The sequence below is a fragment of the Gossypium hirsutum genome, chromosome A06 (genome assembly GCF_007990345.1).
Source record: "Gossypium hirsutum isolate 1008001.06 chromosome A06, Gossypium_hirsutum_v2.1, whole genome shotgun sequence".
In the NCBI taxonomy this organism is placed as follows: domain Eukaryota; kingdom Viridiplantae; phylum Streptophyta; class Magnoliopsida; order Malvales; family Malvaceae; genus Gossypium; species Gossypium hirsutum.
Genome location: NC_053429.1, coordinates 102,420 through 122,375, shown reverse-complemented (window position 1 = coordinate 122,375; position 19,956 = coordinate 102,420). Strand labels below are relative to the sequence as shown.

The following is a 19,956-nucleotide window of genomic DNA, read 5'->3' as shown; positions in this document are numbered from 1 at the left end:
GTGGAGGATTTCAAAGAAACTCTGTAGATTGGCTCACCCAAGCAGCAGTGAAGTTCAATTCTAAGCTGGAACATGAACTGAACCATCTTAACAGTAACCTTCCTGGAACTAGGATACTCTATATTGATATCTATAACCCTCTGGTTGATCTCATTCAAAATCATAAAAAATATGGTAAGACTTGGTATAAACTTTAAAAGAAGCTAATATAATATTAGTGGTAATTTAATTTTTGCATGCAGGTTTTGAAGATTCTAGCCATGGTTGCTGTGGGACGGGGTTGATAGAGCTAAATTATGGGTGCAATGAATTATTGAGTTCCTTTACATGCTGCAATTCATCGAGTCATGTATTTTGGGACGCGGGGCATCCCTCGGAAAGAGCATATAGGATGATAATCTCACAACTCGTGCACAACATTTCGCACCAGCTTTTGGATATTTAAATTCAAAGGGTTTCCTCATATTTTTAACCTTGAAACTCACTTCATCATAATTCAAGCAGGTGGAATATAAAATAGGGTTGGAAACTTTTCTATAATAACACATTTGTAGATAAAATATTGAAATGTGATGAAAGCTCTTTATTTCTCACTTTTATCCAGTTTTTACCCCCATAAAAGGATGCACTTTAATTTTTTTTATGAATAATTATTCCTTTAATTCCGTATTTGGGATCATATGTATTGCCTATAATTTTATCCAGGTCAAGTCAATTGTGTAATTTCCATTTTGTATAAAAAATAATTGACAAAACCCCCAGTTTATATTTTATTTTTTAAAATTTAAAATTATGTGCTGAGACAAAATAGTGCATCAATTATAAAATACACATAATCCCGTACGATTATATTAGAATTTATCCAATTTGACAAAAGATTAATTAATTTTTTTAAAAAAAGGGGCAAACTGAAAATTCGTAAAAATTAGAGATATATCTGTGATTATGCATAATTTTTAAAGGAAGTAAATGGAAAAAATAAATTGATAAAAAATTTTTCTAGTGCTCTCAATTTTAATATTGAGTAAATTGATCACTTTAAAAAAATTAGAGTAAATTAATCCCTTCAATTTCAAAAGTAAGTAATTATGGATAATTAATTATAATATTAATTTTTCAGTCAATTGTCATAATTTTGATTGGCATAATAAACTAAGCCCTTGATGTTTACATATTTTGTCAATTTGATTGATTTTAAAAATTATCTTAAAGAAAATGTATAAAATTTTAAAAAATTTAAAAGATTCAAAAAGAATATTTATAAAAAAAAACTTTAGTTTCAAATAAAAAGAATGTGTAACTTTGAGGCTTAAATTTATTATTATGTTAGTTAAAATTAAGTAAAACCGATGAAAAATATAAATTTTATGATTAATTATACTTAGTTGTTCACTCTCGAAATTGACAAAGATTAAATTGCTTTAATTTTTTATTATAAAGGATCAATTTGCTTCTTGTCTAAATTGAGAGGACCAAAGAGGGTTTTTACCAAATAATTTAAACGAATAAAAAAGAAAGCGAAGAGACTAAATCCAAATTTGGTGTAGTATCGCCAATCCTCTACTTTCCCGCATTTTCTTTTTCCCTCTTTAGATTAGGATTCTGAAACCCTCCAATTTGGATACATCGTCATGGCTTCTACGGGTCGGAAAATCATACTGAAGAGCTCAGACGGCGAGAACTTCGAGGTGGACGAGGCGGTGGCTCTCGAATCACAAACGATTAAGCACATGATCGAGGACGATTGCGCCGATAACGGCATCCCTCTACCCAACGTCACCAGCAAGATCCTCTCTAAGGTAATCGAGTATTGCAAGAAACACGTCGAAGCATCGAAATCCGAGGATCGTTCAGCCTCCCTCGATGATGACCTTAAAGGTTGGGATGCTGATTTCGTCAAGGTCGATCAAGCCACCCTTTTCGATCTCATACTGGTAAAACCTCCCTTTCCACGACTTGAACATCAGCATACTGGTAAAGCCCACCCTTTTGGGATTCGTAGTTTTAATTTAAAGTATAATTGAATATTCTTTTCTTTGTTGAAGGCTGCTAATTACTTGAACATCAAGGGCTTGTTGGACCTAACGTGTCAAACTGTGGCAGACATGATAAAGGGAAAAACGCCTGAGGAAATCCGCAAGACTTTTAACATTAAGAATGATTTTACTCCGGAGGAAGAGGAAGAGGTTCGTCGCGAGAATCAATGGGCGTTTGAGTGATGGCTCTTAATTGAACTGAACATAGTTTAATATTTGTGTTTTTGTTTTCATTTTACTTTTGAATGTCCTTGAGAACTTGGGATTGTTATTTCCGTCCTTTATTTTACTTGTTTTAACTTTTATTTCACCTCGGATGTGTTAATAAATGTTGTTTTTTTTTGTTAATTGTCTTCTGTTTTTGGTGCAATATTGCATACATTGATGTGGAACATGTAGGAAACCATAGAAGATTATGCTAAAACCAGGGTGAAAGGAGAGTCGAATCATATTTATTGCAGTGGAATGGTCTACTTGTGCATCCTGCTGTCTTCTTTTTAGATGTTCTACACATTTGCTCGAATGCTTATTATGGATATAGCACCTAGTTATCACGTTTACTGCTTACAGCAAATGGACTTCTGACTTTGTATTTTCCATTGGACCATGCTATGGATCCAAATACATCTTCCTTTAGCGGATTTGCAGCTGAGAAACTCACTTTGTAAGATGACTTGTCACCATTTTTAGTGAATTGCAGTTTGTTTGGCACCACTTTAACATCTAGGTTTGCAGGTGAATCAATAGTTACAGCATAAACTGAGTTACCATCTCCAGCAACATTTGTAAGAGTTCTGTTCACTTTCCTGCCTGCTTTTTCGTTGAAATTGGTAATTGCTATTGACGGATAATTGATGTTGGATATAAGATCAATGCTTGACTCCTTAGGGCAAGTAAAGCCGTCTGGGATAGTGTTGGCGATAGTTTTTATTGTAGTTATATTATAACCATGGTAGCAGAGAAAATTCAAGTAGTCAATGGCAGTAGTCTCGTAAACAAGGCCTGGTTGCAATGGTCCTGTCGGGCTTACTTCTCCTGCCCCAAAATTGTAAGGTGTAGCTGCTACACCTTTCTCTGTCGTAATTGGGGCTTTCAGATTATTTATCTGATTTGCTGTAATTCGGTTTGAAGCAGTCATGGATTAGTGGGACAAAACTACAGACTTTACCATGTAAATGCAAGTGTTTGATTGTCTAGTTCCTCACCTGTTGTCATAATGGCTGACCTGATTGCAGAGGGACTCCATGTTGGGTTTTTTGATTTGACTGTGGCAGCAATACCGGAAACATGGGGACATGCCATAGAGGTTCCTGAGATCAAATTATACAGTGGTGGGTCTTTACCCTCTGGAGCCTCGGCTGTGTCGTTCCCCATCCATGCTGCAAGAATATTAACTCCAGGTGCTGCTATATCGGGCTGCTAGACATTCAATCTTATAGCTTCATCATTATCAGTGTATGAAGAAACAAGATATGTAAAGTTGGACCGGTAGAGGGTTTACCTTGAGAATGTTCTCGGGGATGGTTGAAGGTCCTCTAGACGAGAAATATGCTATGATAGGTGCTGGTGTGTACTTTGTGGGTGATGTCGTACGCAAGATTGTGGCAACTGGGTTTCTACAAATCCCAAAAAGGATAAAAATTAAGGCCAAGGATACTTTCTAGCATGAAGTAACTGTGATTCTTGAGATCAATTTGAGTTTGGGTAGCTGAATGTATTACTTTGTTGAGTTGATGTAGGAAAGAACCTTGGCGCCATCCTCTGAACTGATCACCGTCATAGGAAATGTACCAAATGAGGAAGCCATCCCTTTCGAGTTATAATCAATCAGGACTACGCCAATACCTCCAAGCTGCTTCACTTCATCCATATGGTCATTCGCATATGTCTTGTCTAAATTCTCACAAACTACAATCTTTCCCTTTACAAGTTCTTGGTCCAAGGAATTTGTGTTGCAGTTCCTAGAACAACACAAGTGATTGGATTAACCATTCATTTCATTTGGGGAGTACGTTAATAAAATTCCCTTTAATTTACTCAACTATTCGGCACCTGGAATCATTTACGTCTGCGTCTTTTTTCTTGGCTGATTTTCCGTATACAATTGGATACACCGGAGACTTCTGAATGTTAGCGAAATTAATGCCTTCACCCTGTATATCAGTTAAAGAGAGAAATGATGAAAGCTGCCAACTAAAAACAGAACATGGGGGCAAAGAAGATCATTACCTTAATTACTGTGTTGTCGCCAAGTACAACATCAGACTCAAAGGCTCGGTCAATTGTGCTAGCAGCAACCGTCACTATCCAAGGTGCAGCATTCACAACTGTTCCGGGGTCAGGTCCATCGTTTCCTGCAGAGCAAACCACGGTGATCCCGTGTTGCACTGCATGGAATGCTCCAAGGGCAATGGGATCATCTGTAATTTCTGGTTTAAAGAAGGATGGTGCTCCAAGAGACAGTGACAACACATCAACCCCATCGGCTATTGCATCATCAAATGCTGCCAATATGCTGGATCCACGGCATCCATTGTTGGGGAACATACTCTGTACATAGCTATTCTTGACCCCGGGGATCCACCCTTGGCAGTCCCTTCTGCTAGTCCGTAGTAAGATACACCCTGGACTTCGCTTCCCGCTGCTGTTGACGCTACATGGGTACCGTGTCCAACCATATCCCTAGGTGACTGGTACTTTATTACCGAAGTTTCGTCATCCTCATATGATCTTGCCCCAATTATCTTTCTGTTCTCAAAGAAACGATAAGGTCTTGATTAGGTCAATAAAATTGTAATTATAGTTTAATTAATTATATGCCTTGGGCTAAAAGGTTACTTGTTGCAGTTGGAGGTGTTGAAATCCTGTGCTTTAGCGCATGTGCCATTCCATCGTGATGGAATTGGACCCATGGCCTTGTCGTTAAAACTCTCCGACTCGGGCCAAATTCCTGTCATTGTATTTCGAGTTAGTGCTCACGTAACTTGAAAGAAAAATAAAAAGAAATTTGGCTTGCGAATTGCGTGATAAACATTTTACAAGCAACATAACAACAACCAAACAAAATATTATAAAAAAAAAGGAGAGAGAGAACCAATGTGATGGAACTCTATAAAATGGTGAACAAGTTTTACCTGTATCTAGGATGCCAATGATGGCACCAGAATCATTAGATGTTGAGTTAGAGTTCGGGTTGGGGTTTGAGTCTATCACCACCGAAGTTTGATAGTTCAAGAAATCCCATGAGCGAGTGGTATGCAGTTCGAGCACAGGGTCGGGGAAAACTGAAACAACTCCAGCTCTCTGGGCAATTGAATGAGCCTCTTCTGCAGATAGACGTGCCGCAAACCCAGAGAAACCATTTTTGTAGCTACGAACCAGGGCATTTTTGTTCCTGAAAGCATGAAAAATTTAAACTTTCCAACGTCAAACCGATTCAAATATAAAGAAAGCTAGAATTTAGAGCGAGAGCTATGTATTCACCGTTTTAACAAGGAGCTTAAAAGTTGAGCATGATCATGCCTTAATGAACCCTTAGTCTTAGGGGCTGCCCCCATATACACAATATAAACACCATCCTTCTCTGCAACAGTTTCTGTAAACAATGAGACAAAGATGAAAAAGGACGTCAAACCGAAAATAAAGGTAACGAGGGGCTTCATTGTGTTCAACTCAGAGACTGCCTCGAATGGCAACTCAAAACTCTAGGATATAAATACTACTAAGATGGTGGTCTGAAGGAAGCGTGTGTGCGCACTGGAAAATCATTAAAGCTTTTAATATCCACCCAAAGTGCCTTTTTGCTAATCTAATGCGCCACGCCGGCTGATATGGTGGTGGTATGGTGGTGAGAAGTGGTGATGATAGGCTGAGAGCAAAGACAGCTCAACAGTTCGGGGAATTAAAAATATTATCAGCAATTATAGCTCAAAATAGCTCCATTCTAATTCAGAGACGCTAGACTGAAAAAAACACAAATTGTGGGGAAAGCAATCGTACTCTTAGGAATATTATCTCAGTCTCGGTGCTTTTTCCACAAATATAATATATAAATATATCTGTAAAACTGAACGTGGTCTTTATTTGGAAACGATACATATTTGCTCGATTTCTGCTCTAGGTACCCTTTGCTATGCCGATCCATTTTTACTTACTAGAATAAATAAAATTTGAACCCAATTATTCTCAACCAAAAATGTATTCACTTCTAATTGTTTACCCTCGATTGAGAAAAAAGCAGACAATAAACATGGAGCTTACGAAAAGTTCAAAATACCTAATGAATAAACACTAAATCCGAGCCTCAAAACAAACCCTATAATAGAATAGGCTTTATCCCCTTATATCTTTTGAAATTCTAAAATTTAAGACTTACCTATATTTATAAATCCTATTACTTGATATTATTTCCTAAGAATTTTCAAGTAATATAATTGTATTAGAATGTGGATTAATTTGGTTACTCAAATAGGAAGTCCTTGAAGGGTGGCATGGCACAGAGATTTTTTATGGTTAATTAGTGCTCGAGAATCAAAGAGTAGTGGGTTCTGACAGTAAATACATTTCGGTGGCACGCTTTCATGCAAGTGTCGTAATTCTTCTTCGTATTTATTAAAAGATTTTGGCGTCAAAAAATGTGTACATTTGGTCGTATCAGCTCTTGGGGATCGAAGAAGGAATCCTTCCTATATGTTGTTGTAAGTAAAGCTTATCTCCTATCTAAAGTGCGCCACTGCTGCTAGTCTGCCCACCACTTGTAAAATCTATAATACATGATTGAGCATTAACAAAGTTAAATCTATTAGGATAGATAGCAAGTATCTAATACTTTTCTCATGAGTCTCTCACTGTTGCGCGGAAGCGTGTGAAAGAGTAAAATTATTGTACTGAAAAATCACACTAAGTTCAATTCCCAGGAAAGAGAGGTGGATCACGAGGATCGCTTACATACCAAATCTTTCCTAGCCAGAATATCCCTCTATCGTAATTTAATAGCACAATAAATCACTACAATGACACTTGCAAAATATGCAGAACAAAAATAAAGAACACTAGAATTTTAACGAGGTTCAGCAAATTTTGCCTACGTCCTCGGGCACTACCAAATATATTTCACTCCAAAAATACAAGTGAAAGTTTACAAATAGGCAGAGAGAACAATTGCCTTAAGTAGAGAATGGCAAGTGTGGGATGAAGAAAGTAAGAAATGGTTAGGCCTATTTATAGTTGAGGTTCAAGGATCAACTTGCAATGTCCCTATACAATTAGGGACCAAAATTGCAATTATCCCATGCCAACTTTTAACCCAACTTGCCAACCAATTTTACTTTCTACTTTCGGTGCCCACCCTTTTTGACTTTTCAAACAATGGGTGGGTTCCAATAATCTCCACCTTGAAGATTTGATTAGGATAATCTTATCTTCACACAATTCTTTCTGCCTTTGACAACAATACTTGATAGTGCCTTCTTCAACTGTTAAACTTGCAGGATATTAATCAAGTTCAAACAATGTTCGAACTTGGTTGCTGTTACCACCTTGGTCATCATATCTGCGGGATTATTTGCAGTCTTGATCTTCTGAAGACAAATTTTCCCCTCTTCAATAATTTCCCGCACAAAATGGAATCGTACGTCGATATGTTTTGTACGTGCATGATAAACTTGATTCTTTGCTAAATGAATAGCACTTTGACTATCACAATACACGTTAATATGCTCCTGAACCAACCCCAAGGTTTTAGCCATACCTTGTAACCAAATAGCCTCCTTTACAGCCTCTGTTACAGCCATGTACTCGGCTTCTGTGGTTGACAATGCAACTGTAGACTGTAGTGTAGACTTCCAACTTATTGGTCTTCCAGCAAGTGTAAACACATAACCTGTGGTTGATCTTCGCTTGTCCAAATCACCGGCATAGTCAGAATCAACGTACCCAATAACACCTTTACCAAGTGTATTATCCTGCTTGAACAGTAATCCAACATCCACGGTCTTCTGAATATACCGTAGAATCCATTTCACAGCTTGCCAATGTCCTTTTCCAGGATTATGCATATACCTGCTCACTATACTAACTGCCTGTGAAATGTCGGGTCTTGTACACACCATTGCATACATCAAGCTACCCACTGCATTAGAATACGGAACTTGCAACATGTATTCTCGTTCCGTATTCGTCGAAGGAGATAGTTGTGCAGAAAGCTTGAAATGAGAAGCCAACGGGGTACTTACAGGTTTGGTCTGCCCGTTCATGCCAAACTGCTGTAGTACTTTCTTCAAATACTGCTTCTGAGACAAGCTAACTCTGCCATGAGCTCTATCTCTACATATTTCCATGCCAAGAATCTTCTTAGCTTCACCTAGATCTTTCATCTCAAACTCGAGATTGAGTTGAGTCTTCAATCTCTCAATCTCAACTTTGCTCTTAGATGCTATCAGCATATCATCAACATATAAGAGCAAGTATATGAAAGTTCCTTCTTGTAGCTTCTGAAAATATACGCAATGATCAAATTTACTTCTTGTGTACCTTTGCCCTTTCATGAACTGATCAAATCGCTTGTACCACTGCCTCGGAGATTGTTTCAATCCATAAAGCGACTTTGTCAGTTTGCAAACCCAATTTTCTTTATCAGCAACATTGAATCCATCAGGCTGAGTCATATAGATTTCCTCTTTCAAATCACCGTGTAAAAATGTTGTCTTCACATCAAGCTGAACTAGTTCAAGATCGTATTGCGCAACCAAGGCTAGCAAAATTCGAATAGACGAATGCTTCACAACTGGAGAAAACACTTCATTGTAGTCTATTCCTTCTTTCTGAGCGTAACCCTTTGCTACCAATCTAGCCTTGTATCGAATTTCATTTTTACCAGGAAATCCTTCCTTCTTTGCATATACCCATTTGCATCCAATTGCCTTCTTTCCCTTGGGCAGTCTCACCAACTCCCAAGTCCTATTTTTATGAAGAGACTGCATTTCTTCATTCATAGCTTGCTTCCACTTTACACCATCAGAGTTACTTATTGCTTCTGTGTAAGTGGAAGGAACATCATCATCTGCAATTGGAAGTGCATAGGCCACCATATCGTCAAAGCGAGCAGGCTTACGAATCTCTCTTCTTGGCCTCCTATATGCAATTGAATCTTGTTGCTGTAGAAGTTCTTGGGTCGAAACTTCTTCATCATTTGTTCTTTCAATATTAGCTGGATCATCATTAACCTTTTCAAACTCCACCTGCTGCAAAGTACTACTGGTTTTGTCATCCTTTTGTGAATCCTCGTTCTTCATCATGGTTGATTCATCAAAAGTTACATCTCTACTGAAAACAATCTTCCTTGTATCAGGACACCAGAGACGGTATCCTTTTACACCACCAGTTATACCCATGAATAATGCTTTCTTTGCTCTTGGGTCTAACTTAGATTCTTTTACATGATAATATGCAGTGGAACCAAAAACATGTAAAGAATCATAATCAGTAGCAGGTTTACCAGTCCACATCTCCATAGGAGTTTTTCCATTTATTGCAGCTGATGGCAATCGGTTAATTAGATGGCACGCATATGTAACTGCCTCAGCCCAAAATTCCTTGCCCAATCCAGCATTGGACAACATACATCGAACTTTCTCCAGTATAGTCCGATTCATGCGTTCTGCCACCCCATTCTGCTGTGGTGTATCTCGAACAGTGAAGTGTCGCACAATGCCCTCATCTTGACATACTTGTAGAAATGGATCATTTTTGTACTCAGTACCATTATCTGATCGAAGTCGTTTGACCTTTCGACCTGTCTGAGTCTCCACCATCTTCTTCCACTTCAGAAATGCATCCAAAACTTCATTTTTTCTTTTCATTAGATACACCCATACTTTTCTTGAATAATCATCAAGAAAAGTGACAAAATAGTGCATACCTCCCAAAGAAGCCACTTTGGTAGGTCCCCACACATCACTGTGAACATAGTCCAGAATTCCTTTCGTATTGTGAATTGCTGAACCAAATTTTACCCTCGTCTGCTTGCCCAGAACACAATGTTCACAGAATTCCAATTTGCAAGAATTTGCACCTTTCAACAAGCCTTGCTTCGCCAAAGTCTGCAAAGCTTTTTCACCAGCATGTCCCAATCGCCTATGCCATAACCTGGTAGCCTCTGAATCTGCATCTTTCGCAGAAGCTGTTGATGTTGATCCAATAACTGTACTTCCATTTAAATAGTACAAGTTATTTCTTCTAGTGCCTTTCATCACCGTCAATACCCCAGCTACTACCTTTAGTAATCCATCTCTCAAAGTGATTGTGAGCCCTTTAGATTCTAGGGCCCCTAATGAGATGAGATTTTTCTTCAAGCTGGGTATATAGCGAACATCTGTCAGAACTTGGATTGAGCCGTCATGGTTCTTCAATTTGATTGTACCTACACCCATTGTCTTACAGGCACTATCATTGCCCATAAAAACAACTCCACCTTCTAGTTCTTCAAGACTAGAAAACCAGTCCTTATTAGGACACATATGGTAAGTACATCCCGAATCCAATATCCACTCATCCGTTTGACATGCCATTGCCATGCCAACCAAGCTAAAGTCTGACTCCTCATCATGCTCCGCTACACATGCATTAGAAATAGACTTGCCCTTTTGTAACTTAGGACAATTCTTTTTCCAATGCCCTTTCTCACGACAAAAGGCACATTCATCTTTGGCGGGTCTCCCTTTGGACTTACCCCTTCTACCAGGTTTGCTGCTGTGTGAACGACCTCTTACTGTTAAGACTTCTGCAGTTGTATCTCTGTGATCTCTTTTATCTTTCTTTCGAGTCTCAGATCTATACAACGCACTACAGACTGCATCAAATGTGATTGAATCTTTCCCATGAAGCAATGTGGTGGTAAGATGATCATATTCATCAGGAAGGGAATTCAACAACAATAATGCCTTGTCTTCATCTTCAAATTTCTCATCCAAATTTAGCAAGTCTGCTAAAATTTTATTGAATGAGTTCACATGGTCATTCATCGACATACCGGGTGCATACGTGAACCGAAAAAGTTTCTTTTTCATATAAAGCCTATTTTCAAGACTTTTCGTTAGAAACTTTTCTTCTAATGTATCCCACAGCTTCTTCGCTGATGTCTCCCTCATGACGGAGTACTTCTGCTCTTTGGCCAAACATAGGCGGATTGTACCACACGCCTGTCTATTGATCTTGGCCCACTCCTTGTCATCCATCTTGTCAGGTTTTTCTTCAAGGGCTATATCCAGCTCTTGCTGACATAAGACATCCAGGATCTCACACTGCCACATACCAAAATTATTGGTACCGTCAAATTTCTCTACTTCAAATTTTGCATTTGTCACAGTAGTCCTTGCTGATGACGATGCTGCTGCCATTTTTCTCCTCAATCCCAACTACTGTATACGTGAACAGTACCGTATATGTGAATAGTGCCGTATACGTGAATAGTACCGTATACGTGAATAGTGCCGTATACGTGAATAGTACCGTAAACGGTAGTATTCCCCAAGTACGAACCTGGCTCTGGTACCAATTGTTGCGCGGAAGCGTGTGAAAGAGTAAAATTATTGTACTGAAAAATCACACTAAGTTCAATTCTCAGGAAAGAGAGGTGGATCACGAGGATCGCTTACATACCAGATCTTTCCTAGCCAGAATATCCCTCTATCGTAATTTAATAGCACAATAAATCACTACAATGACACTTGCAAAATATGCAGAACAAAAATAAAGAACACTAGAATTTTAACGAGGTTCAGCAAATTTTGCCTACGTCCTCGGGCACTACCAAATATATTTCACTCCAAAAATACAAGTGAAAGTTTACAAATAGGGAGAGAGAACAATTGCCTTAAGTAGAGAATGACAAGTGTGGGATGAAGAAAGTAAGAAATGGTTAGGCCTATTTATAGTTGAGGTTCAAGGATCAACTTGCAATGTCCCTATACAATTAGGGACCAAAATTGCAATTATCCCATGCCAACTTTTAACCCAACTTGCCAACCAATTTTACTTTCTACTTTCGGTGCCCACCCTTTTTGACTTTTCAAACAATGGGTGGGTTCCAATACTCACAATTGCTGACGCAATGGGGGTGGCTGAACTGTTAGTGAACTATGATGCTCTAATTTGAAGAACACCCCTATTAGTTTCAGATTTTAAACTGAACGAACCCCAAAGGAAGCTAATGGAAATAAATAATCGAGTGATGTGACGTGAATATTATTTACTAAACAAAGGGAAAGACTACATTTAAGCTCAAAATGCCATTATTTTTGTCTTCAGTTTAATAGGTTTCTCCTCATCTTATGTTACTTTACGTGTATGTGATTTTGAGGTTTAGATACTGTTTTGTTGAGCAATCAGAGGAATGGACAGCTCTGAACTTGAAACATTTGATATGCTTCTTCTCTCTTCTCACTTAAACAACGAAACCTTTAGTCCCTTTTTAGCCTAGAAAATTTGAAGGTTTTGTGGAGAAGATGAATCAGCCAAACACAAGAATGAAGGAAGGGAGACCCTTTGGACACGTGAAACGCCAAAATACAGCAATGAAACCCGACTCGAGGCTGCCTATACTGTAGCTGTTTGTCTCTTCTTTATGATTTTTTTCTTTTTCTCCTTTCGGGCTTTGCTGTGTATATCATTGGGATGGCTTTAACATCAAACCCATACAATAGTCAAATGCCCACGTTTTTGCCTTTAATTTTGCATGGTGATTTCACCTGGTATAATTCGGATTGCATTTTACCTTCTTTATTAAAAAATAGATAAATTAATTCACATAAATTAGATTAAAAAGTAAATTAATCATTCTGTTAAAAATTTCATCCATTTATACTATTAAAAATTAGTCATTGTATATCAAAATGAGGTGCACGTGACAGTCATATATAATTATCTAGCTATTCTGTTAGTAATATTTATTTTTAATAATAGAATTGGATGAAATTTTTAATTGTTAGAATCATTTTACTTTTTGGTCTAATAGACAAAAACTAATTTACTCAATTTTTAAGTAAACAAGGCAAAATACAATCTAAATCTTAGTATAATGACCTCCATAATACTTTGACATTAATAATTTATCTATATAATAATTCAAAATAAAGAAGAAAGAGATATTATCATTTTATAAAAAAAGAATTATGCTTTTAATCTTTCAAATTTAAATACTGTGGCAAGAACTTTTAAAATGAGAATAATGAGAATTAAAATGATCTTAACCATTAGATCAAAATAAATGATTTTAAATTTTAAATTTTGTATTTTTCTTATTAAATTAAAACAAGTAACACCTAATTTTTTCTCTCTCCCTTTTTTTTATAATATTTACTTTTAGATTTATTTTTTTAAAAAAAAGAATTGGAATAGAATTTGAGTATTAGGTATTTATTTTTGTTAGATTGAAAAAATTGGTGAAAGTTGAAACTTTTTTCCACCATTGATTTCAAGTACTTACTTAAAAATCTTCGTTGAGATTCAACCTTACTTTATCCATTCAGTTTAAAGCCATATAGTTTCGTTGGGATCACACCATCAACTCCTTTGTTAAACACTATTAGTTCTAATTTCCACTTCCTTACTGAAGAAAAATAATTTGGCCATGGATTCATAAAACCCAAAGAACAAAACACAACACTGCTTTCTTTTTAATCATTAAATCACATGATAAACAAAAACAAATCCCTCCTAGCTGTCCTTTTCGACTGCATGCAAACTTATTTTTTCTTTTTTGATGATAGCTTTAAAAAGATATATAGAATCCAATTCAAATGGCTTCAAAATCACCTGACCACTCTGCAGTCTAGCCTGATCTCTTGTCCACCGCTCAGGCTACTCATTTTGATCATTGAGGTAACAAAAGCCTTCTCAAAAGCCTCTTGGGAACTAGCAAATTTAGAAACCAATGCTTTGGTTTTTGGGGTGGTTAGTAAAGCTTGATCCGAAGAGAAGATACTTTTCCCTTGAAGAAGCAGCTTGTAGTATGCGTTGTCAAATACCAAGTTGGAAGAATCCAGCGGTGACCCTGCATTTTTCGCCTTGTTGTGTGCCGGACACACGCTCCTTAACTTGGCCGCAAACGACGGTTGCATGGTCGGGTCGACGTCAACGGTGGCATTGAACTTGTGGATTCTGTTTTGGAATGAAGAGCAGTGGGAGAACCCCAGTGTGTGACCACCTACATGCATAAGATGGTAAGTGCTGCAACATTAATAGCAACTTTAAAGATATAGGTAGAGAGACTTACCTGAGAGAGCAACTAGATCTTCAATAGTGAGACCTCTTTGAGCAAAGTTCTGTTGTAGCTGGGATATATTGAAAGTGGGAGCTGGTAACTGCCTAGTCTCAGTTGCCAAGGAAATTCTTCCATCTTTCCTTCCTTTGGGCACATCCCATGTCGGACCGCCAGACTACATATATAATATAACAGATGACAGCCAAAGCATGAATTACATAAGTGGTGATTGGCCACTACTAATGTTAATGTGACTAACCAGAAAAACTGCATCCCTGGCAGCCAAGGCCAAGATATCAGCACAAGAAACGACGCCAGGACACGAAGTTTCCAAAGCTTTCTTTGCCTCGTCGATCACATAAAATCCGTGCAATGAAATGTTAGGCGGTCCGTCTTTCTCTGCCTTGTTTTTCCCTTTGGAGTTCAGCAACACAGAAGCATCGCAGCCCTTATAATTTTAGAACAAAAGCATTAGTTAAATTATATCTGAACAAACTACTAGTGTTATAGTGTTATTTGTGCACGTATGTGTAAGAGAAACCAATAAAAAGAAAATGGACAGCATTTGTTTTAACAAATACTAGCACTAGTGTAAATTTATACTCTGATGAAGCAATCATGAAAGTGCATTCGAAGTAGCGCGGCTGGAACAGTTTTATCATTTGACATTGCTTTCTTGACTGCACTTGCGACAATGGACTCGAGATGAGGACATGTGTGGTCATAGTAGTTTGAGCTAAGTGCTCTGACAAGAGATGGAGCCGGAACCATAACGAGAAAGACGAAAGCAAGTGCAACTACGACTGCCATAATTGAAACAATTGTAGAATTCACAAATAATTTGCAGATTAACTGACTAGCTATGCACGTTTGATAGGAAAAACAGTATGTGGTATTTATAACAAGGCAAAAGAGACTATAAATTGGAGTTGTTACTATTGATAATGGTTGTTAGCATATTTGGTGATCAAGAACCCTTGTTTAGTGGAGTAGTCAAGAAGCATAACCTGATTGTGGTTGGCCTTAATAAAATAAAATATCAACTTTGAATTTTAATCAGGTTTTTGCATGTTGACCTCCACAGTATATAATAATGTAATAATTCTTCAAATGATTTAAGAAGAGAATTAAGTAAGCACGCATTCCCCCAAAAAGTTAAACCAGTGATTAGGAACCATCAATGACAATAACAGAACTGATTTCAAAGTAAAACGAGCTAAGTATTGTCAAAAGATATGGGGAGTGAAAGAACTAGCAGCACCAATAGTTTCTTTGATGAGGGATGATTAAGACTTAAGCAAAGCATTATTTTTTTGTTTAAAAAAAGAAAAAAAAAAGTATGTTGACCCTACAGAGCTTAAGAAAGGGAAAGGTTTGGTAGATGTGATCGAACCAATAATGCAATCCTTGTTTTAACGCAAGCTTTGGTCAAGATTCAAGAGTTTTAAGCTTTATCAAACTGTTTAAGTGTCAATGTCAAACAGCCTAGCATTTAGCCAATAACAGAACTTACCAAATTTTAACCCATTAAGCAACTCACAAGTTGCGTATAGTTTAGTTCAATTGCCCCTTTCATTTACTGCTTTGGGAACCACAGTTGCATGGAATTTGATCAACGTGGGAAAAAGATTCTGTGGATCAAAGTAATCTAATATGAAATTGATGTCAGGTTAATGATGCCAAAAGGAGGAACAGATCTGCCAATGGCGTTGAGTTAATAGTTTAATGGCGTTTTCTGCCATAGCCTGAATCCAAAGAACAAAGCATCCATTCATGGGACAAAACAGGGTTTAAACTTGTTGGATTAAATGACAAAAGGTTTGTCGGTTGATTTATTACATTTATGAGAAATGGTAGAACTATAAAGTAGCAACTCCTATTGCAAACATATAAAATTTGTGATGACAAAATTTACATCTTCTGAAGCTGCAATGTTTTTCTTGCACTTCTTATTGACAATTTATTATGATCATGAAATAATTTCAAACATCGACTTGTATCAAAAACAAAGATTTCACTTCCATCTAAACAACCAGTTCTCCAGAAAAACAAGTAGCCTGATATTATTGACCATGTGATGTATCGATAAATACCATGTATGGCGGGCAGCTTGTTTGTAAAATAATGTAGCACGCCTCTGCCGGGAACTAAAGCTTTTAGTGAGCTTAGAATTGTACTTTGCTAGAGAAAGTCTGGCCAAACCCCCAACTTGCAGGCACAATATCAGGGAACAGTCGGGTAACACCATCGGTAGTGGTAACCTTGAAAGACAACGATTGACGGTTGAGGTAGGCATTGGATTGCCAGTTAGCTCCCCAGTTTCTTGACATTGACATCCATCCAGTTTTAGAGCCTTTAACGGATACGGATTGGATGGATCCTGCCCCACCTACATTGCTAATCAAAACAAGCTCAAAATAGTCTCTACCGTTGATAGTGAACCTGACACCACCGTGTTTCTTGCATGGAACCCTGTATCATAACATTAATAACGCCCCCATACGTTAGATGTAGTAGCAGTATCAAGATTTTGAAAGTTGAGGGAAGAAAATGTGATGGGGTCCATGGGGATGGTACTTACCTTTGGAACAAAACAGGCACAATGCCACCTCTGTAGATACCAATCTTTTCCCAGGCAGGCTGAGCCATATCAAAGTGCTGGAGAGGAGGGTTGCACCAACCTCCGGCATTGTTGGGAAGAGCAAAGTTAGGAGGGCAAAAGTTTGTGGCTGTGATGGTGACGGATGTTCCTTTTATGCACCATTTAGGGTCAGCTTGGTAATCACACATGATCTTGTAGCATTGTCCACATGAAGCTCCATCATTGAACAAGGCTGTGCTTAAAGCAGCAGTCCTGGTTCCATACCCAGTTGAATACAAGTTCCCATATCCACAAGCTCCCCCTATAGTAACAAATTCATTCAAATGTTAAACACCAATGAAAATTTGAAAATAAAAAAGTAACGGAGTGGAAGGGAAATGGTTAGTTACTAACCCATAGTTCCTGAGGCATCACTGCCTCCATAAAATGTAGCATGTGCTTTGGTCCACCCAGAAGCCGTGAAGGCACTCACATCAGTAGCCAGATAGCATAATCCAAGCAAAATTGGTAATGCAAAAATGGATTTTGCCATTTCTCGGTAGGGTAAAAGACAACAAATGCTGGAGAAGTACTGGGAATGAATGTATTTACACTTGTTGGCATTTCAAAGTAGAAGAATGGGGGGGTTTAAATAAGGCACTAAACTCTGCTATGCTCATGCAACAACCTCACATGTGATCCCTGCAAGTAGGAGAAGAAAAATGGAAAACCAAATCAATTTGAAGCAATATAAAAATATATATATTGAATTATGGCTGCAAAGACTGGAGATTTCTGAGACTCATTCAATAATTCCCACGTTCTTTCTACACTCACATGCTCTCTCCCAACAGTAAGAGCCGTGAATCGATGAAAAACAATAAAGACCAATTGTTGTTATTTGATAATTGTTGCAATTGGAAGATACTAAAATACAAAAAGACACCTCCATGTGTTCCGCTGTGTGTGATACAATATGTGTATTAGACCAAGCAATATGAACAAAGTTCACATGGCCATTCATTTGACCCATATGAAACCGACTGCATTATTAAATCTTTTTGCAAGTCTTTGCACATGATTCATTTTGACATTACAATGGCGGTGCTGAGCTGTTAATCAAGTTTTAACTCCCTGTTATCTTCAAGTTTATCCAGAAAAAAAACATTAATTACAGACTAGAGAATGTCAAACACAATGGTGTTTCAGTTGTTAAAGTTAAAACAGTTAAAGAGACAAAGCAATGCTGCAATAGGCAAAGACATTTAAAGTTGGAAGTAAATGTATTATATATATATATGATTCTAGTATAAATTGGACTTGGAATTTGATGATATTGATGTAAGCACCATCAGACAAAGTGGCTTTATGCTTCTAGACTCAGCAATCTGGTGAGACTTCACGGTTAAAAAGCAAATTACACTCTATTGGCAATAAATCAAAGTTATTCTCACGACTATCTCCGCAATCAAAGCTACTTGATATATATAACAGTTTATTTTACTGAAAAAGGAAACAAGGGCCTCTGAATGACAGCTTATAGAGGGGCGGGAAAACCGTGCTTTGTGAATGGATGAGGTGAAGTACCGCTTAGTACGTCTTGGTATAATTAATTTTAGTTTACTTAGGAGTACATTTAATTGGAATGGAAATCAGTTTTATGGGGATATTACATTAATAATACAAAAAAAAAATTTAATTACTAAAATAGGGTATTGTCAAGCGACACCTCTCTCTAAAAGTACACCAATAATTAATTATTAATTGTAATTAAAACAAAGTATTTTTTAATTGGTGTCACTATTCTATTCTACGACATTGAAAATTTACTAAAACAATACGAGTAATTTCAGCAAATACAAGAGAAATATTAGTGCCACTTGATTAAATGACAACACTAGTTTAAAATTTTAAAAAATAAATTAATGCAGTATATTAAGTGAGGGGCTGCCGTGATCGATTGGAATCACTAGCCTAATACCCATGTCGTGGACATGACCAAGCGATCATGATATCCCCTCTCGCAATACACATTTTATATATATTTAATTTCTCCCCAAACCTATATTTATATATCGTCCTCTCCCCTCCTCCCACACCTATTTTCAACAAAAGCAACGGTAACAAAAAATTTCTCACAAGTTGCAGTTTTGGGATCTTGTTAAACTGTTAAGGGTAAAAAAAAATTTGTTTGTAATAATTTTTATATTATATGTTTATATATTATTTTTAATATTTAGGTTTAGAGTGTAAGGTGATATTTACAATTTATTTGTTGTAGTTTTGGGCAGCTTGTGAAACTGTTTCTAATGTGTATGTTTGAAGTTTTTGGTTTTAGTTATTTATTTAAATTTTTATGTTTGTAATTTATATATTAATTATATTTTTATTTTATTTATAGTGTATTCACTTTGGAAGTCAGCTTGTGAAACAGAGTGGTAAGTGTGCGTAATTGAAGATTTTTGTTAATTTTTTATGTTTGTAATTGGTTAGTTATGTTTATATATATTTTTAAAAAGATAGTTATGTTTTTATATTTATTTGTGTAGAATATAAATTTTCAATTGCAAACATTCGAATTAACTAATTTGTTTTTGTGCAAGAAAATCATTTTTAAATTGGATTTTTTCCAACACATTTAGTCGATTTATTAGTTAGTTTAGTGAACATCAACCCCGATACATGCACGCTGGGGGACAATTACCTATTTATTTAATCAACATATTAGTTCCTTCTTGGCCCGAATCGGCCTAACAATTTATAAAACAATACTAAAAGCTTGTTTTATTAAATTTTAATTCAAAATTAATTATTTTTAAAAATGAAATAGAAAGATATAAAATCACTTGAACACAAATTAATTAAATGTTGAAAGAGCTTAATTTGCCACAACGAATTGTGAGAAATCAGACATCATCTCGATATTTTTAAAAATATTACATTTTATTCCTTCTATTAACATTGATGTTTCGTTAGAGTTTTCATAAGTTCGTTTATAACCCTAATTTGAGCAAAAATGTATTGAAATTAAGTTTTGAACCTAATTGCTTCTATAAATTATTTATTAGATAAGTAAACGA

The 19,956-nt window shown here is 36.8% G+C and overlaps 4 protein-coding genes and 1 long non-coding RNA gene across 5 annotated transcripts; 2 read left to right on the top strand and 3 right to left on the bottom strand.

The window, feature by feature from the left end:
- LOC107938124 (uncharacterized) lies at positions 1–755 on the top strand. Its single transcript, XR_005928198.1, has 2 exons — positions 1–174; positions 243–755. It is a non-coding gene; the product is annotated as an uncharacterized lncRNA (long non-coding RNA).
- A 710-nt stretch (positions 756–1,465) lies between these two features.
- On the top strand, positions 1,466–2,384 carry LOC107938152 (SKP1-like protein 1B). The gene is made up of 2 exons (XM_016871227.2): positions 1,466–1,934; positions 2,046–2,384. The coding sequence occupies exons 1-2, from the start codon at positions 1,632–1,634 to the stop codon at positions 2,217–2,219; spliced, it is 477 nt and encodes a 158-aa protein (XP_016726716.1). The 5' UTR covers positions 1,466–1,631; the 3' UTR covers positions 2,220–2,384.
- Positions 2,385–2,466: 82 nt separating this feature from the next.
- Positions 2,467–5,974, bottom strand: LOC107938151 (CO(2)-response secreted protease-like). Its single transcript, XM_016871226.2, is given in 10 exon segments — positions 2,467–3,149; positions 3,242–3,452; positions 3,538–3,652; positions 3,758–3,997; positions 4,089–4,189; positions 4,266–4,568; positions 4,571–4,784; positions 4,875–4,986; positions 5,171–5,430; positions 5,520–5,974. Coding segments are annotated over 10 exon segments (2,304 nt in total). The 5' UTR covers positions 5,699–5,974; the 3' UTR covers positions 2,467–2,580.
- Positions 5,975–13,687: 7,713 nt separating this feature from the next.
- LOC107938115 (peroxidase 64) lies at positions 13,688–15,282 on the bottom strand. Its single transcript, XM_016871181.2, has 4 exons — positions 14,899–15,282; positions 14,555–14,743; positions 14,308–14,470; positions 13,688–14,238 (listed from the first exon to the last, which is right to left on the bottom strand). The coding sequence occupies exons 1-4, from the start codon at positions 15,103–15,105 to the stop codon at positions 13,844–13,846; spliced, it is 954 nt and encodes a 317-aa protein (XP_016726670.1). The 5' UTR covers positions 15,106–15,282; the 3' UTR covers positions 13,688–13,843.
- A 787-nt stretch (positions 15,283–16,069) lies between these two features.
- On the bottom strand, positions 16,070–17,605 carry LOC107938113 (expansin-A11). Its single transcript, XM_016871179.2, has 3 exons — positions 17,291–17,605; positions 16,877–17,198; positions 16,070–16,767 (listed from the first exon to the last, which is right to left on the bottom strand). Exons 1-3 carry the CDS (start codon positions 17,427–17,429, stop codon positions 16,461–16,463), a joined length of 768 nt encoding a protein of 255 aa, XP_016726668.1. The 5' UTR covers positions 17,430–17,605; the 3' UTR covers positions 16,070–16,460.
- Between the last annotated feature and the right edge of the window lie 2,351 nt (positions 17,606–19,956).